This window comes from Vulpes vulpes, chromosome 1 (assembly GCF_048418805.1).
Source record: "Vulpes vulpes isolate BD-2025 chromosome 1, VulVul3, whole genome shotgun sequence".
Lineage (NCBI taxonomy): Eukaryota > Metazoa > Chordata > Mammalia > Carnivora > Canidae > Vulpes > Vulpes vulpes.
In genome coordinates this window covers 66,675,433-66,699,001 of record NC_132780.1, presented here as the reverse complement: position 1 = coordinate 66,699,001, position 23,569 = coordinate 66,675,433, and the positions used below count along the sequence as shown (strand labels likewise).

General features: G+C 51.5%; 1 protein-coding gene across 1 annotated transcript in view; it reads right to left on the bottom strand.

Moving 5' to 3' along the window:
- UNC93A (unc-93 homolog A) overlaps positions 1 to 23,569 on the bottom strand; it is a 37,540-nt gene that overhangs the window by 905 nt on the left and 13,066 nt on the right. The window contains exons 3-8 of the mRNA XM_026015976.2: positions 20,578 to 20,759; positions 19,433 to 19,662; positions 16,972 to 17,097; positions 14,241 to 14,452; positions 12,368 to 12,503; positions 11,248 to 11,379 (exon numbers count right to left, since the gene is read on the bottom strand). Coding sequence (XP_025871761.1) covers positions 11,248 to 11,379; positions 12,368 to 12,503; positions 14,241 to 14,452; positions 16,972 to 17,097; positions 19,433 to 19,662; positions 20,578 to 20,759 — 1,018 coding nt within the window. The remainder of the gene's footprint in view (positions 1 to 11,247; positions 11,380 to 12,367; positions 12,504 to 14,240; positions 14,453 to 16,971; positions 17,098 to 19,432; positions 19,663 to 20,577; positions 20,760 to 23,569) is intronic.

The following is a 23,569-nucleotide window of genomic DNA, read 5'->3' as shown; positions in this document are numbered from 1 at the left end:
CTTAAAAAAGCAGAATTATTTCATGTTTATGGAAGTCTGGAGACATTCTTTAGCAGCGAAGAACCATCATACATAAAAGAAACAGAGCTCAAGCAATATTAGCACTGGCGAGAGCTCAGGCCTGCCGATCACTTGGTGGGTGAGTGCACAGAAAAGTAAAGTAGAGCTAAGAGGATTGACCTGTGTCAGATGAGGCATGGCTCCTCACTGGAGACCAAAAGCAAAGACAAACACAAGCAATCCTAACCCCTGGACCTCAGAATGTGACTATGTTTGGAGACGGGGCCTTTAAAGAGGTGATTAAGGTAAATGAGGTCATTAGAGAGGGCTCTCATCCCAAGACTGGTGTCCTTATAGGAAGAGGGGATCACAGCACAGATATGCATAGAAGGATGACCATGTGGGGACACAGGGAGAAGACAGCTGTCTACACACTCAGACGCGAGGCCTCAGCAGAGGCCAGCCTGTCCACATCTTGGACCTCCCGCCTCCAGAGCTCCGAGGAACAAGAATGTCTGCCCATCTGGTTGTACTCTGTTGACAGCCCTAGCAGGCTAGTTCAGTCTCATAAATGCTTCTAGAGGAAAGTAAATGGTTTCTGTTCCAGTTTGTAAGATGGTAAAATGTTTGATATAACTGCAAGCTCCCCGTCTGCTGGCTTGAGTGAGGTGACCCATGTGTAGGGGAGCTAACAGCCAGGAAGCTGAAAGCATTCAGCAGAGAAGTGTTGATTCCCAGGACCGTGCTGAGCATCCCAGCTGGTGCCCCGTGCTGGCCCATCCTGCTCTCTTCTCCTGAGCTGCCCCAGCCACCATACCTTCCCCTCCAGCCAACGGACTTGCCTCTTCACCAAGAACACCTCTCCTTGTGTGCTCCATCCACCATAGCCCAGAAAGGGCCCTGCACAGAGGCTTCACTCTGCTTCCATCCCCTTGGGGGACTTCACTCCATTATGGAGCCCCTCTCCAGAGATGAACCTTCAGCCTGACTCTCTTACCTCCTCTTCAGCCTAGAAACAAAGCCAGCTCTTTCCCACATGTCACACAAGCTGGATTCAGGTCCTCTTCATCCCTCTACCAACACTCACTGGCTGTCTACCTACTACATGGCAGTCACAGTACTGAGCTCTGCAGACATGAACAAGGCACGATGTCTGCTCTCAAGAAGTTCATGGGCCATTCACTGGACTAGGGCTCCGAACATTGGGATTCTCTCTCAGTGTGACCCATCTGTCCCATCTGGACTGTTCACTGCCTTGTCTCTCAACAGCTCCAGACTGACCCATTTCCTCCTTTCTTATCTTACCCTGCTCCATGTTACTCCCACATTTCTGCTAGGACAATCTTTGTAAAATGTAAATATGTCACGTCACTCCCACACAGAGAAGTCTTCAGTGATCTGGCCCGGCTATGGGGTAGAAGAACAAGCATCTCATCATGAGGGCAGGTGCCTCTGTGACCTGACCTTGTCACTCCAGCTCACAGCCTGTCATTGTTGAGCATGCCCCTCAATATGGCCCCATTGACCCACTTCTGTGCCTTGTGCCTTCACATGTGGCAGGCCCTGTGTGAAGCACCCTTGCGGGCTTCTCCAGTGACCCTCTCCTCCAGCCAGTGATTCTTCAGTTAGTTAACATACAGTGTTATATTAATTTCAGGTGTACAATATAGTGATTCAACACTTCCATACAACATCCGATGATCATCAAAAGTGATGATTTAATTTTTCCGTGATGACATCCCACCAAGCGTCCCATTCTTATCAAGAATAATTCCAGTGCTCTCAAAGTGTCAGCAAAAGAAACTATTGAATGACCACATGGACCAGTGGATGGACAATGACTTAATGAATGTAGCACCAGTAGGTAAAACCCCAAGCCAATGTCCTGTGGAGCTACCATGAAGAGAGCTGCTTATTCTTCTTCTTTCCTTCTATTTATATTACCCAAAGCCCACCCTGGGAGAGAGTCGAGGTAACACAGGATGTGCAATCAGAGCAGAACGAAGCAGGCAAAGGTTCCAGGTTTGCCCGTGAATGAGACAATGAGTAAACCAAGATATCACTCCTGTAGCACCGGGAAGGATGGACAGCGAGCCCTCTGTCTGCCCCCAGCCCCAGGAGGACCAGCCATCATCTGAGCCATGACCAGAGCTTGTTATTCCTGGAGGAAGCTGAAGTCTGAAAAGATGTAGGGATTTTGCTAGGAATGCCCTTCCTGCAGGATGGGCAGCTGTGGGAGGGAGAGCCCACATGGAACTTCCTCACACATTCCTTTACCAGCTTGCATCCTGTTCTTGCCCTTTACCCCTTGCCTCCTCCCTGAATTTCACAGGGGAGGGATGTAAGGTAGGGGAGCCTCTCCAGCACTGGGGGGAAGGTTTGAGGCCAACAGCAAGATCTCTGCAACCCTGCTTAGAAATTTCAACACTGGGCAGCCTGGGTGGCTCAGCGGTTTAGCACTGCCTTCAGCCCAGGGCGTGATCCTGGGGACCCAGGATCGAGTCCCGCGTTGGGCTCCCTGCGTGGAGCCTGCTTCTCCCTCTGCCTGTGTCTCTGCCTCTCTCTCTTTCTCCCTCCTCTCTGTGTATTCTAATGAATAAATAAAATCTTAAAAAAAAAAAAAGAAATTTCAACACTCAGAAGGTTCTTGGCACTTGGTTACTCAGCTGTCTGCCTACCATGGGAGGAACTCAGGAGGGTGAGGACATCAGAAATATGTAAGATCAGATATACATCATAAACCACATTCATGCTCTTGGGAAAATGAGAGACCATTTGGAAGGCTCAGAAGAAAGTGCCCATGTGATCTGAGTCTGAGAAGTGCCCACCTTAATAAAAGTCCACCGACATTGTAAGTCTAATAACAAGATCTAGGATTTAGTAACTCCTAAGATCATTTAAAAAATTTCTTGTCTTTCTACAGATAGCCAACAGGTAAATGAAAAGACGTCCATCATCAGGAACTGCAAATCAAAACTATGATGAGATACCATCTCACACCTGTCAGAATGGCTAAAATCAACAACATAAAACAACAGGTGTTGGTGAGGATGTGGAGAAAGGGGAACCCTCGTGCACTGTTGATGGGAATGCAGACTGGTGCAGCTGCTCTGGAAAACAATATGGAGATTCCTCAAAAAGTTAAAAATAGAGCTACCCTAAGATCCAGCAATTGCATTACTGGGTATTTATCCAAAGAATACAAAGTACTAATTCAAAGGGGGGTACATACATCCCTATGTTTGTAGTAAAATTATTTACAATAGCCAAATTATGGAAGGAACCCAACTGCCCACTGACTGGTGAATGAATGAAGAAGAGGTGGTGTTTATATATAATGGAATATTATTCAGTCATAAAAAAGAATGAAATCTCAGCATTTTGTTAATGATAAGAGGGCCAGAGAAAGAGAGAGAGAGAGAATCTCAAGCAGGATCTATACCTAGTGCAGAGCCCCATGCGGGGCTTGATTTCACAATCCTGAGATCATGATCTGAGACAAAATCAAGAGTTGGTTGCTTAACCAACTGAGCCACCCAGGCACCCCAAAATCTTGCCATTTGCAATGCTATGGATGGAGCTAGAAAAGATAACGCCAATTGAAATAAGTCAGAGAAAGACAAATACTATATGATTTCACTCATATGTGAAATTTAAGAAACCAGACAACAAGCAAAGAGGAAAATAAGAGACAGAAAGAGAGAGAGAGAAACTAAGAAGCTGACTCTTAACTACAGAGAACACACTGATGGTTACCAGAGGGGACAGGGGTGGGAGGTAGGGTTAATCGGTGATGGGGATTAAGGAGTGCACTTTTGATGGTCATCGGATGTTGTATGGAAGTGCTGAATCACTATATTGTACACCTGAAGTTAATGTAACCCTGTATGTTAACTAACTGGAATTTATTATTTTTAAAAAAGATTTTATTTATTTACTCATGAGAGACACAGAGAGACACAGACACAGGCAGAGGGAGAAGCAGGCTCCATGCAGGGAGCCCGACGTGGGACTCCATCCCAAGTCTCCAGGATCATGCCCTGAGCTGAAGGCAGCGCTAAACCGCTGAGCCAACCGGGCTGCCCCCAACTGGAATTTAAATAAAAATTAACTGACTAAATAAAGATGTCTTGTCTTTCTTTAGAGTATGACACTTAAAACTGGATCCATAAATGAGATGCTAGTGAGGAAAATCCATGTTTGAGACACTATGGCTATGAGCGGTGGGTGTTTCTATGTTCTGTGGCCAACAGGCGCAGCAGTGCTCTTAGCAGGTGCAGTACCAGAGCAAACGCACCCCAATTTCATGAATATTCTAGTAATAACTTCTAGTAATATGGCAACACTAACTTTAAGCTAATGTGTGGTTAATGGTCTATAGGTTGATGTCTTTAGATTTCAAGATTAAGTTTAGATTGTGATGATTATAAATTACCGAGTCCGCCTTTTCAGGAAATTACAATCTGGATCCAATTTTAATCCTAACATAAAGAAAGCAACACATTGGACAGCCTGGGTGGCTCAGCGGTTTAAGTGCCTGCCTTCCGCCAGCGGCATGATCCTGGAGTCCCAGGATCGAGTCCCATGTCAGACTCCCTGCATGGAGCCTGCTCCTCCCTCTGCCTGTGTGTCTCTGCCTCTGTGTGTGTGTGTGTGTGTGTGTGTGTGTGTGTGTGTGTCTATCATGAATAAATAAATAAAATCTTTAAAAAAAAAGCAACACATTAATTGTGTCAAATTCCAACAGTTGCTTAAGGATATGGTGGGAAGAATGGAGAGAAAATAAATACTCTTAAGGAGAAAAGGAAACGAGATAAAACAATATTTCAACAATTCTGAAGTCACCTCACAGGTAGACTAGGCTTGAACAAATAAGCAATGTGATGTGCACAGTAGGAGCCGGGTTTCTCCTTGTCAGAGAAGGAAGTCACAGATCAGCAAAGGGAGGGCTAGAATGAACCTGTGGTGCTGGAGAGGAGTCGGGGACCCCAGTGTGGACCTATCTTCGCTTAACTTACCTACAGACAGGCAGATACAGAAATAGAGACACACAGGGATCCCTGGGTGGCTCAGAGGTTAAGCATCTGCCTTCAGCTCAGGGCGTGATCCCGGGGTCCTGGGATCGAGTCCCACAGCGGGCTCCCTGCATGGAGCCTGCTTCTCCCTCTGACTGTGTCTCTACTTCTCTCTGTGTCTCTCATAAATAAATAAATAAATAAATAAATAAATAGTCAGACGTGTGTGCATGTGGGTCTCCTTGCTTTGTCCCCTGGAAGCCTCATCCTCTCAGATGCATCTCAGATGTTATGAGCATGCCCAGCACTCAAATCTTATTTTCTTTTTTATTTTATTTTATTTTATTTTATTATTTATTTATGATAGTCATACAGAGAGAGAGAGAGAGAGGCAGAGACAGGCAGAGGGAGAAGCAGGCTCCATGCACTGGGAGCCTGACGTGGGATTCGATCCGGGTCTCCAGGATTGCGCCCTGGGCCAAAGGCAGGCGCCAAACCGCTGCGCCACCCAGGGATCCCTCAAATCTTATTTTCTAACACTGTTATCCAATAAAATGAACCCAGGGTCCTTGGAGAAATGGCTGATAGTACTGTTGGCCCAGGAGAAGGATCTGGAATAGTTTGTAATGCCAGCAAGCTGGGAAGTACTAAACCAGTAATAGATGGGTATGTCAGAAGGACAGAGGTGCCAACAGAAAGATCCCAATGACCAAAGCTGGAATGATTAGAATAGCAAAGTAAGTAACGTAGAACCGGACTGTGACCTAAAGGATGTGATGAATACATGAGCCCATAGCGATGAAGACAAGTGGTTAAATAAATCACTAAATAAACTGGGGAGAAGGGACAAATATTCCTTATGAAGGAATTATACATAATTGATATACAGACTCCTCCTTCAGCAGATGGAGATTAATTATTTCTCCCTTGATTGTTGGCTAGACATGATGGCTGGCTCCCCAAAATTGGCAGTAGAAAGGGAAGAGCAGCACTCTGCACTGGAGATGCCAGGCTGACCAGGGATCGATCATCGAGTCAGTGATCGATGTGATGAGAAGAGAAGATGAGATCCCTCTTCACTCTGGGGTCTTCCTACCGAAAACTCATAACTCCAGCCTAATCATGAGAAACATCAGACAACCTCAAATTAGGGACAGTCTCTAAAATGCCTGACCAGTATTCTCCAGAACTGTCAAGGTCAGGAACAACAAAAAATAAGAGAAACGGTCACAGATCAGACCAAGGAGGTGTGGCCACTCAATGTAATGGGGACCAGATGGGACCCTGGGTGGGATACTGGGTGGGATCCTGGGTGGGATTCTGGATGGGATCCTGCGTGGACCGGGTGGGACCCTCAGTGGAACCTGCATGGGATTCCAGGTGGGATCCTGGGTGGGACCCTGGGTGGACCCCGGATGGGATTCTGGGTGGGATCCTGGGTGGGACCCTGGGTGGACCCTGAGTGGGATTCTGGGTGGGGCACTGGGTGAGACCCTGGGTGGGATTCTGGGTAGGGCCCTGGATGGGATTCCTGGTGGGATTCTGGGTGCGACCCTGGGTGGACCCTGGGTGGGATTCTAGGTGGGATTCTGGGTGGGATTCTGGGTAGGATTCTGGGTGGGACTCTGGGTGGGACCCTGGGACACACAAAATGGGAAAACTGGAGAAAGCCAAATAAAGTCAAAAGTTTAGTTGAGTCAAGTGCCAACATTAATTTCTTAGTTCTGACAAATGTACCACTGTTTTGTAAGATATTGACATCAGAGGAAACTAAGTCAATGGTATATGGGAACTTTCTATACTGTCTTTGTAACTTTTCTGTAAACTCAAATTACTCCAAAATAAGTTTATTTAAAAAGAAAAGAAGCCTTAGGCCCCTGGGTGGCTCAGTAAGTTAAGCCTCTGCCTTTGGCTCAGGTCATGATCCCAGGGTCCTGGGGTCGAGCCCCGCATCAGGCTCCCTGCTTAGTGGGGGCATCTGCTTCTCCCTCCCCCTCTGTCCCTCCCCCTGCTTGTGCTCTCTCTTGCTCACTCACTCTCTCTTAAACAAATAAATAAAAGCTAAAAAAAAAAACAAAAAAAAAAACACAATAAAGAAGGGACCGGTGGGAGTGACCAGAGGCTGACTCCTGTCCTTGCATGAGGGTGTGAACACGTCATCAGGCCGTCTCGTTTGCTTGGGAAGGATAGGTTATGTGAACCGGGCGCGTAAGAGAGGCAGGTTTTCTGTGTTTATCAACCCGGAACAGTCCCTTTGGCAGCTAGCCGGGCAAAAGAGTATTTTTAGACCAGACATTCTGAATCTCAAACGCAGTTGCCATGGCAACGGCGCCCGGCTTCCCTGAACTGTCAGAGCGAATGAACAGACCAGAGCAAGTGGCCCAGATCAGTGGCCCCCAAGCCTGCGGGAGCCCCGGGGGATCGTGGAGCAGCAGTTGCACAACCCGCAGCAGGAAGGAGGGCTGGGGTGGCTCGGGTGGCACCGTGTTCACTTCTGAGCCAGGTTTTCAATTGAGAGGTGATGGCGGGGAGAAGGGTCTGAGTTGTGTTCAGCCTCACTGGCTAGGAAAGGACGTGGCTCACCTCGCGTATTCTCTCAAAAAGACACACGTTCAGGGAGAACAAGACGAGGAAGCCAACTTGCGCTATCTAAAAAAAACAAAAATGGGGGAGGCCTGCTCTTGGAGGGCAAGGTGGCAACAGCTACCCCAACATTTGCAGCCTCCATAAATACAAAGCCCCCGTGGGTGCGCCACGCGGCCGGTGGCAAGCTTGAAGGGAGCCTGGTGCAGTCTACCTGCGGGGGATGCCGTGACTGAAATGCAGCTCAATGTTGGGGTAGGATGACTGTGAGCTCAGACTGCAAAAGAAATCCTCAAATAATGCAAAGATCACTTTTCCCCAACAACTGAGTTTTCCTTGAAAAAAAAATTACTTTTTGTCTTTACAAAAAGAGATAATCCATGTTAACTTAGCACCCCTGATTCCGTGCGTTCAGGCCATGCACGGTGCAGAGCGGTCCCAGGGGGGTTCACTGGACCTCACCTAACCTCGTCTGCACAATCCTGATGGGCTCTTCTGTCCTAGGCAAGATGAGGAGAGTGACAGCCATCACTCCTGTGTCTCAGCGAGGGAGAAAGCCAAGTCTTTTCGCTGCAGTGGCCTGAAACATCCAGGGGATTGCTGCACCAGGTATTATGCGGCCGCTTACCCAGACCCCTACCTGACTTGTAATGTGTAAATACTTGAAAAATTCCCAGGGGCTCAGAGGTGTCAGCTACGGCTGTCCGGGGCAAGCTGGCACGTGCATGTGTGGTGCTCGGGACACACGTGCATGTGTGGTGCTCGGGACAACCTGCATGCGGAGGTTGAAAGAAATTGTCTTGTGATGCTACCTGTGTGATGGGACCTGTCCCTGGTTTACAGTTGGGGACCGTCTACAGAGCTCACGTCCGTTTGTCTTTACCAATCCTCCATGGGGTCAGCACTTCTACTGGAGTGACACTTCGAGCCCAGCCCTGCCAGGTGCTGACCTAGCTCCAACCACTTGCGATCACGGTCCTGATCGCACACATGTTTGCACACGCCTCAGAGGTTTATGAGAGCCACCTGCATGGCTGAGGCGGTGGGGAGGCTGCAGAGCCCGGACCCCTGGGGTCTGGGTGTGGGTCAGCAGCCAGGCCTCCAGCCCTGGAGTTGCCTCCGGGTTGGCCTGGGTTGACCCAGTTTTTAGCCCACACGTGTTTCCCAGAGCAGGGCTGGGTGGCAATGTCACCTGGGGACAAGGCTCTCTTTGGAGCCAAATCCTGGGGCCCCCAGCACCCCTTCCTGTCCCAGGCAGATGGGCCTCTGGGGACTCAGGGTTGTCATTTTCATTCTCCCCTGCCAAATGGAAGCCATCAGTCACCTCTGGTATGTGTGCCACCCACACCCCTGCTTCCTGCCTCTCTTCTACTGGTGTCTCTGACACCCCCCTGTGATGGCTCGTCTCACCTCAGAGAGCAGGACCCACAGAGGACACAGGCGCCCCCCCACACACCCCAGTGGCTCGGCTACTGCTGCCTCCCACAGCAGGCCTCCCTGGGGGCAGCCAAGCGCCTGCTCTGATCCCCACCCCGCCTCCTTGGCCTCCCACTGGGCCTCTGCTCCTAGGCTTAGGCCCCTCGCCCCTAACCCAGGCCACCCCTGCTGTTCTGTGCTGCATGGTAACCATGGTGGCCCCTGGCTTAGTGGGACGGTGCTGCTCCGTGGACAGCACCCTACCCTGAACCCTTAGGTGCAGCAGCCCAGCATTGTGTGTGCATCCCTGCTGTCAGGGCCAGGCCCCCTGACCCCTGTGCTGTCGTCACCTGCCCGCCTCTGCTTTGTCTCTCCCACTGCGTGTCCCTGGGGCGCCTTGCGGCCCGTAGACACCACCCGTGGTTTGACCCCTGGTGGCCTCCGTGTCACGTGGCATCCCGTAAGGCTGGCTGGTGCCCTGTCACAGCCTCCTGTCCTCTGTTTTGTGGGTGGCTGGGTCTCGGGCTCTACACATGCTCACGCACGCTCTGCCCTCCTGGTTTGCCCCAGAGACTGCCTAACTGGCTGCCCGGCTGGCAGGCTCAGTTCGGGAGCACAATCCCCAGGACTGACGGCACCAGGCACACAGTGACCGCAGTCACGCCGTCTGTCATGTTGTCACTGGCTGGCGCTCCGTGGGAACCCTGCTGACTCCTCTCCCCATGGTGACAAGGCCCCCATGGCTCTTCACCCCCACTCCCCTCTTTGGTCTGCATATAAAGGGCAGCCTTCCTCTGGCCAACGGTGACCCCTCTGTCATCCTGCCCCCTCATTCCTTGTCCTCATGTCCTCATTCAGCTCCCCTACCTTCTCCTTCCCTGGCCGCTTGCCATCCTCCCCCATTCTTAGCATGGTCCCTAACTCTGAACCCAAATGCAATCATGGAGAGCAGTGAACCCTACCAACAACCACGCCTCAGTGTTGAGTGTCATCTCTCTGCCTTTGCTCATCTGCCCTTTGTAACCCCATCCTGGGGACACTGTGCCTGCAGCCACACGTCCCACCTACCCACCAGCCCCTCAGCTTCCTGCTCCGAGCTCTGCCTCCACCTGCATCTCCTCTCCTGCTCTGTGCTGTGGCTGCCTCGTTGCAGGTCTGTCTCATCTTCTCTCAGGACATGAGGGAGGACGAGGGATGAGGGGGACAGTTAGTGCAGCAGCCCTTTGTCCCCCCATAACCCGGTGGGCTGACCTTGTCTCTTCCTGCTTGCACCTTTCCTGTTGCTTGCACCGATGTTGAGCAGAGCCGGAGCCTTCCCTGGGCAGCCTGGGCCCCCGTCAGGCCCCCAGTCTCACCACCTCACCCAGCACCTAGCCCAGCCTGTGCCCCCAGCATGTCCAGCTGCTGTGGCCAGATTAGTTGTGTCCACCAAATTCATAGGGTGAACCCTAACCCCAAGGTGACAGCGTGAGGCGATGGGGTCTCTGGGGGCAATCTAGTCTTGAGGCAGAGTCCTCCTCAATTGGATTTGTGTCCTTATAACCTCCATGTCCCTCCTGCCCCAGGAGGAACAGCGAGAAGACAGCTCTGTGAACCAGGGAGCAGACCTCACCGGACATGGACTCTGCACCATGGGGTCAGCCTTGCAGCCTCCCTCCCAGCACCCCGGCCTCCCCTGGGTGCCCCCGCAGCCACCGGCCTCCTACACTGCAGCCCCACCGGGGTAAAGCCAGCCAGGGTCTGACTCAGGCCTGACCCCAGACGAAGCCCCAACCGCCCCCAGCTCAGTTCCCAGGGCACCGCACGCCCCGTCCCACTGCCTCCAGTCGGCTGCAGTTACAGGCACCTGCTCGCTCTTCCACGTGGAGGTCCCACACCTCTGTCCCCATTGGGCCGGGGGGGCCTCGAAGGCCTCTCCAGCCCCATGGTTCCAGCGCGCAGCACATGGCCACGTCCCTGCTCAGGGACACTCCGCAAACAGAAAGCCGCGAGGAACCTGACATTCTTAGGAAAGGAAGTTGTATCCGCAGGTGATTCCCTCCTTTTGCATCGTGGGACTGAAGAAACGCTCAAATCCAAGCTGGCACCTAGAGCCTCATCCCCCTCTTGCCTCCTGCTCTAGTGTCACCAGGTGGCACAACACTTCCCCACCACATGGCCCTCTGCCCACCACGTGTCCACGGCTGGCCTAGGTAGGGACCCCCAAGAGGGGACTCGGGGACAGGACACTCACCATTGTTTTGTGTCTGCCAGACGGCATCAGCCACGCCCCAGAGGCCAGAAAACACGAAGAACACGGCCAGCTGGTTGGGGTGAGGTTTCCACAGCAAGAGGGCTATGATGCAAGACAGGTGGGTCACCGCACCTGTGCACACGGGGGGGGGGGGGGGGGGGGCAGAAACCAGGATGTGAGCGCAGCCCCAGGAGGCTGGGACCCCCGATGGTGAAGGAGCCTTTGTTTGCTTCAACAGGTAAACAGTGTCTCCTGGAAATACTCCAGCTTGGCAGGGGGTGAGCCTCTGCGGACCCCTGGGCCCCCACCATCCAGGCCGGGCTCGGGGTGATGAGCCCTGCTCCCCGCAGGGAGTGTCATGGTGCCCCAGCTGAGGAGACCCCAGAGTAACAGAAGGAGGGGGGTTGCAGCGCCCCAGCCTCTCCCTGAGGCTCCCCAGCAGGTGCGGAGGTGCACGGAGGGGCGGGCAGAGGCACCCAGCTCACCCCCCTGATGCTACCCCGGTGGCTCATGAGTTCTGGCCTGATTCCCATGGACACTGAGATCTCTATTACTGCAATGTAGCCCAAGAACAGCTGCTGACAGGGAAGAGGGGAGGTGCCTGCGGCCTTCGCTGTGTGCCTCGGGCCTGTCACAACACTCCTCTGTTCCTGGGTTTCTGTGTCTGTGAAGCGGGCAGTGGCCACGCCACAGGGCGATCGTAGGGACAAGATGGGAAAACCTACGCGGGTGACATGGCCCCTGGTCAGCTCATCGCTCTCCCTTCTCACCGTGTCGTCACCGCAGACACCTCAGACCCTGACTGGGGGGCCGGGTAACTGTGTTGCCAATGCCCTCGTTTCTCATTGTTCACCCTGTCTCTGCTTCTTCTTTCTTCCCAACAGAGACAGAGGGTGACGCGTGTACTCGATGGGATGAGCACTGGGTGTTCTACTATATGTTGGCAAGTTGAATTTAAATAAAAAAATGTAGAAGGCAGGAGGGCGGGTCACCTCCTACAGGAAGCCTCCCTGCGGTGCATGCACGCTCAGCCCCCATGCACTCGCTCCTGAGCGGAGCATGGCCTTCCTCCCGCCCCTTGGTCCCCATTCCCGCCCGAGTCTGGCCACGGGTCGCCTACCCAGCCCGTAGAGGGCCTTTCTGCCCGTGTACTGGGACAGCCTCCCGTAGAGCACGGAGCACAGCGAGTTGGTGGCGGAGAAGCAGATCATCACGTAGCCGACGAACTGGATGCCCAGGGCGCAGGTGGTGTAGGACTGCGGGAGGAAGCACAGGGGGCGTCGTTACCTGGTGGCTCGGGGCCCGGGGGTTGGTCTGGATGGGGGGTTACGGTTGACACTAACACGCGGTCTGCCGTGGGACAGCCGACGTGCTGGACGGGCCCAGACCTTCATGGTGGCCTCACGGCACCTGGTGGAGGAGGAGACGCTCATGCCGGGCAGGAACCCCCAAGGACACCTGCACAGAAGCGTCCCTGCGCATCCTTTGCCTACGTCGCTCTCCTTAGGAATTAGGGGCTAATCTGAGCAATTCCTAGTGGGGCTGGTCATTTCCCGTTCTGCACACCAGACGGGTAGCAGAAGGTGGGAGGGATGAATGGAACAGGTGGAGCACAGAGGATGCTTGAGGCAGCCATTCTGTGTGATCCCACAACAGTGGACGTGTGTCCTGATACTTCTGTCCAAACCCCCGGGGGCCGCACAGCACCCAGAGTGACCCCTCACAGGGGTGATGATGATGTGTCGTGGCAAGTTCACCGGCTGGAACCAACGCCCCCTCTGGGGAGGGACGTTATAATGGGGGAGACTGTGCATGTGTGGGGCTGGGCCATATGGGGCTCCTGACACCTTTTGTCAACCTTGCTGTGAAGCGGAAAGAGCTCTACAAATAAAATAAAATCCTAATAGAAAAGAAGCAGATGTGAAGAAAATGAAGGGAATCTCTGCAGAGAGAAGAAGAAAGGAGTTCTCCTGCGTGGGACTGCGGGGTACAGAGGGCACGGACCTCTGCATGGACCCAGTGCCCTCACACCACACCGGCCGCTCCCGTCCCCGGGAAGAATCAGGACAGACACACAGATGGGCAGGCTGGACAGGAAGCCCCACTGCTCTGGGACAGCAGGGGCTGTGGCTGAGGTCCCACTCCACGTGGAGGGGACGTGGCCAAATGCGAAAGGGCTGTTTTGTCATTTTTGTCATTGGTCTTTGGAACTCCAAGACCCTCCAGCAAGACTGTCCCGGGAGCAGGGGCTGCCGGAGAGAATCTAGGACCCACGAATCCTGCACGGAGCGTGCATGTCCTAAAAGATGTCGGTGGCGACCTGAAATTTGAATTTAACTGGGCATCTTGCTAGTGTGGCACGTCTACCGGGGAGGGAGCTGCGGTAGGCACGGAGTGGGAGACGTTTCCTGGTCAAGGAAGGACAATCCTGGAGGAGTGGACTTGTCCTGGCTCTGTGGCCCCTTGGCTGCCCCAGGTCCTACGTAGCACTTTCTGGAAAGGGGATCTCTGCTCTCTAACAGCCTAGTTTATGGCGTCCCTCCTATGGCACCCTAGGAGGGTCTTCAGGAAAGGACAGCACATGGGCAGAGAGCCGTGGAAACAGAATCTTGGTGAGCACGCCACGGCCACGAGGGACAGTGGTGGATGGTGGCCCTGTGTTCCTGATGTGCCAGCCCCGGCAGAGGTGTCCCTCTGCCAGCCTGCCCCCACGAGGCCTTCCCTATGCACGAAGTGGGCAGGCGGGCATCTAGAGAAAGACAGGGCCACAGTGCCCCAGAGCCACATCCATTTCCAGATTGAAATGCACAATTTGAAAACTAGCATGAGAAGGAATCCCAGTGTCACTCGGTGTAACTCACGGGTTTCACGTTTTCACTTCAAGCTGAGATGCTGAACCATAAACTCTGCTCTCCACGGCCGGGAAGGGCCTGGCGCGCCCCCAGCAGCCCCCGCGACACGCAAACGCAGGTGTTGGGTGCTCTCGTACGTACCCTGGTGTAGTCGCCAGCGAGGAAGGCTTGCTCAAATCCGCTGTACATCGGCAGCAGCACCAGTAGGCGCAGGCGCTTGTCTCGAAGGAGCTTGAAGGTCGACAGCAGGGTGGACCAGAAAGATGATTTCTTCTCTCCTCCGCTTTTCTGTTGAGCATCTTTGATGGGCTCGAGAAATAAGGCTATGAGCAGGACCGCCAGGACACCGCTCCCTGCAGGGAGGACAGAGAGGGGGTGCTGGGGTGCTCACAGGAGCAGGGAAGTCCTGGCTACGTGGCACTGATTTACTTCCTTCTCCCCTTTGGGGCATCGATTTCAAATATCCTCGTTTAAGCCATGAAACGAGGCTGCCGAGCCTGACCAGAGCCTCTGGCCTGCAGCTCAAACCCCGCGAGGCCCTGAAGTCCTCGGCGCCCTCAACCGAGCTATTCCCTTGTCCTCACCCTCAGGTAACTTCCAGCAACAGCCGGGCTCCCTTCTCAGGATTTTGAGTCCCAAAAGGTTATCCCTTGCTAAGCTTTGTGTTTATTCCAAATGCGTTTCCCCTAATGTCCTGCGGTGGGAACTGGGTACATGCATTGCGGGGCATCCCGAACGTGAGGGGATGTTGCACATTCGAAGATGGGAGACGAAGCAGCTCTAAATTATAAGGGGCACCCATGGGGAGCAGCTGGGGAGTTAGGGTGCAGGGCTGCGCTGTTTTCAGAGGGGAAGGCAGAGGGGGGAGCGCAGTCACACGTGCTGCTCTGTGTCCAGGAACTGCAGGCCACGGGGCGGGGGGGGGCGCGACTGGGGGCCCGGGAGGGTGGGGAGGGATGCAGGGGGGGGGCTTTCCCTTTCACGGTGGGTGTGCTTTGAACCACATGGATGGGCTGACGATGCAAACACATTTTATTCAAGGCAAAGATTCATGTCCCCGTAGAGGGGACCCTGCGCCTTCACAGTCCAGGAGGTGCGACCGCACCTCTTTCTGTGCCTTACGCCCCTTGGTTATTTGGATGGAGGGCTAGTGTTTATTTATTCCTTTTCATCTTTACCAAGAAACCATCTCATTCCTTACTGGTCTCGTGATAGCTGCGTATCTGTCCCTGGTTCCTCCTCTCTGGCAACGCGAATGACACCCAGCGCTCCAGGAGCCACAGGTTCATTCAAGAGCCTGATGCTTCTTTCTCTGAAAGGCAGTGGAAACCCTTCAGAACGGCTTTCAGCCACAATGTCTAGTCCGATGGCTCAGACCTGTCAGTCTCTAAAGGTGACTTGAATTATTTTTTCTCTTTGCTTCATCTCACCAGCTCATGTGACACAAGGTCCGTCCCGCTGCAGCGCATGGGCCGGGCGTCCCTGAGACCGCCAGGTCTACAAAGCAGCTCTCTGCCAGGTGGTGGGCAGAGCTGGTGAAGCCGGACCCCATAGCCCCTCAGCAGGCTCCCCCCACAGATGTGACAGCTGACTTCTCAGCCTTATTGCTGTCCTGCAGCCACTGTCTTCCCGGCTAAACACAATCCTTCTCCCCAGGTCGGTACAACTGCATTTTAACGATGCTCATTAAACACCACGTGGAGGTCTGCTGAGCTCGTGCCAAGGTCACACGTTGTCACTAGTTTTCTCGAGAGCCATAAGTGCCACCAAATCATTAGAGTCGCCCTCATGGGGCCTCCAGCACCTCAATTGTGAAGCAGCTTCCAGAGCAGCCCATCCATAGGTCATGCGTAATCATGTGGAGGAGTCGTGTCAGCTCCCCAGGGACTCAGGACCATGGCCTCCCACCGTGGGCAGGCACACGAAGCCCTCAGGACACGCATTATCCCAGGACAAGAGCCACAAGGCAGTCACGAGGGGTGGATCATGGTACAGAAACCACATTTTTGCTAGGAAAAGTAAAAATGTGTGTGTGTCCAGAGCTGTCCTGTGACCCAGAACCTGCTGAAGGGGCATGAATGTGCTGGTGTCACTCATTGAATATACTAAAGTGAATGGCTTTGCAAGGAATATCATCCTGAGGACAGAGGAAATCATGGAAAATTACCCTGGGGAGTAGAATTCTCTTTCCCTGATTCTCCATTCCTTGTATGTGTGTGTCTTTATGGTAACATGGCCTTGCTTGCAGAAAGAAGACCCATGAAACTCTGCAAGGAAGCCAGGATCTGAATAATAAGAGTTTCTGCACGGAACAAAGGCATGGTCCCTGTTTCACATAAATGTCCAGACCGCGCTCCCCTAAGCTGCTGGATTGTGTGAACCAGAAGGTGGGTATCATGTGCTCTGGGTCTGGGGTGGCTGCCGGGAACCGCAGGGGGACTGATATTGCTTTCATGCAGGGGGACGCTCAGAGGGCTGCGTGTTGATGAGGGGAATCTCACACAGGAGCTTAGAGTGCAGAAGATGCATTTCTGTGGCCTGAGCTGTGCCTTGAGACCACAACACAGTCTCAATCCTCACCATTGTGACTTTGGAACAGTATTTTTAATTTAGTTAATAAAAATATAAGCAAGCACATGTAGCTACTGGCCACTGTATTGGGCTTCGCAAAAGAGAAAAACGATTCTATCATCATAGGAAACCGTCAGATAGCCCTGTTCTGCTGTATTGGATTTCGTACGAAAAATACCTAAGTACAACCCAGCTGAACTCATTTTGCAGGAATATTTATACTTTGGGAAGATACTCTTTTTCAACACAGGAAGGAGTTAGGTTTGCTTTCCTGGGGACCACACCCTCTGTGAGCACATACCCGTGTAGATGCCCAGCAGGGTGTAGATTAGAGTCTGCGAAGGACGCTGGGTGCTGTTGGTGGGCGCTGTGGCCATCAGGCAGTCGCTGGCCCCACAGGACAGAAGCTGCTCCTCTGGGATGGCCTCTGTGCAGTTGGAAGCAAAAAGATGATGTGAGAATGTGGGAAACTGACAGGATGAAGGGCGGGAGGAATGAAATACGTAGCTAACAAGAGCCTGGACACGCTCAAGGCAAGGGTGACCATAGGTCAAGAGCATGGGACATGGGTTTGTTTGACCAGCTACCTCAAATCACCCTTCCCCTTAGGCACACATTTTAAGACCCTGGACAAATGTGTAGTAAATGCTAGTTGCTTGTTATATTACTTTCTGGACATAATGAACATGCTCAACGTTTCCAGAAGAATCAAGAAGAAATAAGGTACATTAGAATAGGTGTCAGAACTGCTGGGTTCTCTTTCAGATTCCACGACCTTGGGTAGGTCATTTCACACCCCTTCTGAGTGTTAGTTTCCCTATCTGCTGAAAGAATAAAATGTGCACTGCCAATGACTCTCAGACCATGTCTGAGGTGCTGGGGAGAGGGAGGAAGATGTCATGGAAGAAAGAGCACTTGTCATAATAGAAATCTCATCACATAGAACTCTGAAAGTCCCCCTCAACTGGTGAGAGCCACAGCCCAAAGAACGAGAGGTGGTTTGGAGGGAGGTCAGAGGTCGAGGGAGGCGAAGGAGGCTTGCAGGGCTCTGGGGATGCCTCACTCCTCTGAGTCTGTGTCCTGGGATCACTTGGAGAATTAAGCTCACTTGCCTGAATGTCATTAAAAGTAAATCTGCTCACTCCGTTTCACGCCAGGTGTGTTGTAGACTTACCCTTAATCTCAGTTTCTGTTGGATTATTGATAGCAATAATTAGTAAAAAACCAGGTATCCATCAACCCAATGGTTTCCCTTCTTCAGATGCACTTAGCAAGTGATGGCATCACATGAGAAAAATGGGAGGGAGGATTTTGGAGTTTCCTAAAGGTGGACTTTATAGGGAAGAGCAAGACCAAGGACCACGATGCAGAGATAGGACTAATCCTGATTAGAGTCAGGAGTCAGTATGGGAGAAAGTTATTCAACATACAGTGTGATACTAGTTTCAGGTGTAGAATTTAGTGATTCAGCACTTCCACACATTACCCGGTGCTCATCACAACCAGTGCCCTCCTTAATCCCCATCATCTATTTAACCTATATCCCTACCCATCTCCCCTCTGGTAACCATCCGTTTGTTCTCTAACATTGGGAGTCTGTTTCTTGGTTTGCCTCTCTTCCTCCCACCTCCATGTTTGTTTGTTTTGTTTCTTAAATTCCACACATGAGTGACATCATATGATACTTGTCTTTCTCTAGCTTGTTTCACTTAGCATAATACTCTTTAGCTCCAGCCATGTCATTGCAAATGGCAAGATTTTGTTCCTTTTTTATGGATGAGTAATAATCCATTGTAGAGAAAAGAATAAAATAAATCCTTTTGATTAGAACCAATATAAATCACATGTTTGGGAATCCTATAGATATTCATACACATTACAAATCTATTTATTAACTCTGAGAGATTAGAATTATAATAATTTGATATCATGGGAAAGATAAATGTAACATTTTGTATTGTCTAAGACATTTTATGAAAGGCCAAGGTGCTGAATAGTAGTAATCATCAACAAATAGATGTTCCCTAACTGTTCATATGGATGAAACAGCATTAGTGTACAAAGGCCTCACTTCTACTATGAGGAGTTGGAATAAAAATAAAAATGGAATAAATGACTCTAAAAAAGAAAAAAAGAGAGTCAGGAGTCAGAACCTTCCCCTTCTCCCCCCGTCCCCCTAAGAATAAAGGTTGCCTGTGAGCACTGAAGAGATTTATTTCCTCTGCCCTTGGTTTAAATCCTCAGACATCCAAGGGTGCAGACATAAAACAGATACACACCTTATATCTGTGTCTGGCCAAGGGCAGGGAAAGACGTGAGTTAAGTCACCAGCTGTCAAATGTTGACATCAGTTAAGGGTCAACTGGTCTTATGTGAAACATTTAAGACTCTGGAAAGTGGATCAGTTCAGTGGGATGATAAATCAATCAAACTCATTCTTAGTCTAAAAGGATAGTGATGGCTCCATGAACCCGAGTTCCACTGGCAGTGACCCTCTGTTTCCTCTGGGCTCTGCTCTTCAGGGGTTTCCCCCTGGCCCTGGGAGGGCAGGACCAGAATGGCTGGGGCCCTTGTGGACGACAGACCCTCAGACCTACATGGACCATCCTGGAGAACAGCTGGGAACCAGGAGAGGCTGGGCCACAGGCAAGTGAGAATCACGTCCTCAGGTGGCTCACCTGCTCTGGTCGTGGAATAAAGATGTGTGTAAATGGGATGGGGGACCTTCTCAGGTGCCATCACTGACCACCGTTTTCTTTTACCTTGAGTGGGTGTCTGGCCAAACACCAGTGATGAGATCAGGTTGCCCCAAACACCGGATGACTGGAATATGAGAAAGAAGATGCCAAAATACTGGTTCACCACGTCTCTGCCAACTTTTCCCACCTTCTTTGCTTCTGTGTTTCCCATGATTGTGAGGTATGTGCATTGGGCGGACCACAGAGGGGCAGCCCCAAGGCCCAGCAGTATGGAGGTGGGAATCAAGGTGTACCTGAAAGACAAAATGCTTACCTCTGTGCAGAAGGAAACACCATGCTTAGTCCCCTGTAAGCATTATTATGTTTATGGATTGGCTAGATTGATGGATTCACCATCCATCAGACTCAGATAAATGACCAAACCCAGCACCATTTCTGGTTCAGGTTCATTTGCAAGAGAGAAATTCAATGCCTGTGAACTTTGCATTTGAAAGCAACTACCTATAAACTGGGATTACAAGTAAGGCTGTATGGTTTCTGAGTATTTCTAACAGCTATACCTTTAAAAAATGATTTATTTATTTATTGAAACATTGATTGGTTGGTTGGTGAAAACTCTATGGCAATAAGAAAAAGAAGAATGTGAAGTCACCATAATCTTATGTCTGGGATGTCAATGGGCATCCCTCCAAAGAGATGCTTGACAGGTGTGTTCTTTTGAATAAGAGTGTGGGGCCAGTACCCTTAGAGCTTGGTCCCTGAGAACCCCTCTCATGGGCCCCTGCACGTCTAGTTCCAGCCCTGCCACATCCACTTTCTGTGATGATGAGGGTGTGGTGGTGGGTCCATTGGTCACATTCTGCTAAGTCTCCTGAAATGCACCCTGGACATCTAGCTTTCATCACTGTGGTCACAAAAGGGCCCTGGGGCAGAGAGGGAAGCTCAAGGCCCAGAACAGGCCTGAGGGAAGCAGGCTGGGACCTAGGGGAGGAAATGGGCACAGCAAAATGGACAGAGACATCTTGATGGGAAAAAATGGGGGGAAAGCCTCCACAGTTTCCTATCCCAGAAGCAGAGAGGAATTTTAGGGAATGGCGCTCATTTTGAAGTGGGAGCAAGGTGTCATTGGGCACGTCCAGCCATGTGCACCCAAGCAGCTGAGCCTGAGGCATGACCCAGAAGCAGGGCGTGAGCTGTGTGGGCCGTACCAGCTGGCATAGAAGTTGCCCAGGGAGAAGGCCACGTAGCAGCACATGGAGACGACGATGGTCCATTTGCAGCCAAACTTCTTAATCAGGAGCGGCGGGAGGAACATGGAGGACAGAAGTACCCCGCCGTACAGCGTGCTGAGTGCTGTCACGCCCAGGCCTTCCTCTCTGTACAGGCTGCTCTGTGGGGACAAAACCACCCTGGTCAGAGGGGTCCGCCGCCAAGGGGAAGAGCTCTGGGTCACCACTAGGTTCCTGAGACAGCCACGACAGGCTTCCTGCGGCTTCCCAGCTGACAGGTGCGGCGAGAGTGGAAACTACCACAGTCCCAACAGAGGGTCAGCTGCTGCCAGAGACTCCGAAGAGGGGAAGCCTGAGGCCCAGGTGCTGGACACTCCAACACTCCAGGCTTCTCTCTTCTTTCTCTCTTCCTTTCCTGCCCCACCCCTTGGGGTGCCCTGACCTTCCTTCTTGTCCTCGCTTTCCAAAGGGTGCTCAAGTGCAGATAAAGGGTCTCCAAGGGCCCATGGATAATGTGGTCCATGGAGACCTCAGCTTTGATCCTGTAGCTAGAATTTCATCTAACGCCTAGCACACACACCCTTGTGACCCAAGATGTCACCCCAGCTGACAAAGATCCCTTGGAACATGGGAAATTGTTCTGTTTTTTCCAAATCTCTCCCCATGCCTTGCCCAAAGCAGGTACATAACAGTATTTGTGGATTAGTTGAAACTGAAAGTAACAACAGCTAATCCCATGAAAATTCTGAAATCTTGTTAGAAGATAGAAATTGAGTGTTCATTTTCCATGATGTGGGGGTTATCTGGAAATTTCTGCTTATGATTCTTGTTGCCAGAAGTGTGGAGTGAGAGTTGGTTCAGCCTGAGCCTTTTGTTTCCTTAACACAAACGTATGAAATCCTGTATTACTGAGCTCAGCTCCTCCATGTTAATGACAACCGTGCAGCACTTCTGTGCACTGGAATTTCTCTTCTAGGCATGGTGCTGCTGCAAATCGGCAAGGTATGTTAGTCACTTATAATCTAATTCTACTGCAAACCACTGCAAAGGAAGACAGATCTCAGTAGACAAAGTGGGAATCAAATTTTAAAAGCAAAGATCTTTTCTATGTAAATGGGCACGTTCAATTGCCTGTATCTGCATGTGTTAGGGGAGCAGGCCTGCAAAACACATGTATGAGGATAAGGATGTGTGCATGTGGAATTTGGATCATGCAAGACCTGCTTATATAAGCAAGTAGGACATTCACTCAAGTCATTCAACAAATGTAGCCTTAAGCACTTACCAGTACAGGCTCTGTGCACTGCTCTAGTGAAACAGGAAATTATGACAGCCACTGCCCTCCGGGAGTACATGGTGGACAGGAGCCGACAGGGGTCAGTAACACCAGCAAACAGGCCATTGCAATAGGCCTGAGTCCTGCAAGGGAAGCTCAGGGGCCACCCCAGTGGAGTCAGGAAGACTGTCTAGAGGGAGTGAAGGCCAAGTGAGATCTGGAGGATGAGAGGGTAACCTGAGGAAGGGTGGGAGGTGATGAGTTTTCATGGGCCTTGTCCTAAGCTGAGAGGCAGCAGAGAACATTGAGCTGCTTTGGCCAGAGCCATTAAGCTCTTCTGGGGGAGTGAGGCTGGGCAGCCTGCCAGACTAGAGCACGAGTAGTCTCAGTTCAATCCTGGGGAGTAGGGTCGGATCTTTAAACCCATGGAGAACCTGGGAAGGGGGTTAAACTGGAGGTTAGCCTGAGCCGATGACTTTCACTCACAGAGTTACCCATCCTATGTGCTGTCAGGGGGACATGGTCATGGAGTGGTGGCCATCCTCCTAGCATCATGGACTCACACAGGCATAATGCGGTGCCTGCCACAGCACCAAGGCAACACATCCAGAGACTTTGGTTCCAGGGGTCAGGGAAGGGGAGAAGGGGGTGACATCCAAGTGGAGATCTGAATGACTAGTAGGAGGTCACTAGCCACAGGAGTGAGAGGGCCCAGCTGCTGTAGGGGGAGGCTGTGTAAGTGCATGCCTGGGTCCTGGGGCGAGTCTGGCTGGGACCTTGGGGATCCTGGGACCATGTGCGCCAGTCAGATGAGAGCTGAAGGAAATGACAGGGACAGGCAGATGCTCCCAACATCGTGGGGACACAGCCAGGCCTAAGGTCACTTCTGTCCACGTCATTGCCTTCTTTTGCTTAGCTCAGTCCTGACTGATGGAGACAACTGTCCCAGTGAAACCATATTGACATATTCTGGATTAGCAAGCAAAGAAATATGGCAAGTTAGGGCTGGGACAGAAGGTAGGGAAAGTGGATGGGTGAGATTGTTCCATGCCAGAGCTGGAGGTCTGGTTCTCGAACTTCTCTGGTCTTCCAAGAAAGAGGGGACCTCAGCAATGGTCACACATGCTTCTATACCCAAGGAGCCCAGGTGCACTGGGGAGGATCTGGGTGTGAAGGGGGTAGGGAGCATCTGCTCTCCCTGGGATTCTGCCCCACAGCAACTACACTTCAGAAAAAAAAAAAAGTAACCGTCTGGGGAAAATATAGCAAATCTTCTAGTAGGCACATGTGACCTCTGCTGCAGACATTTAGAGAGGCCCAAGGAGGAAAGAATGCCATGGAGTTCAAACTGACAGAAACCAGTTTGGCCAAGTTCACTGTTTGGCCTAAATCTATATAGTCTGATGAAATCTGATAAATTCACATTATTACCCAAACCACAAAGCCAAAGTCATGAAACCATAGAATTCACAATGATTGATCCTGTGTCTCTTCCTTTAACTGTCCAAAGGCAAAGAAAACCTTATCACATCACTAACCCAGGACCCACACCCCTCATCCAAGGGTCAAGCACACAGTCAGCTGGAATGGGTGGGGCTGTGCGTTGCAAGCTCGCACATAAAAACCACTGTTTGACAGGATTTGGGAGTGAATTGGTTAATGAGAAATCCTACATTCCTCATCTTCTGTGACCAA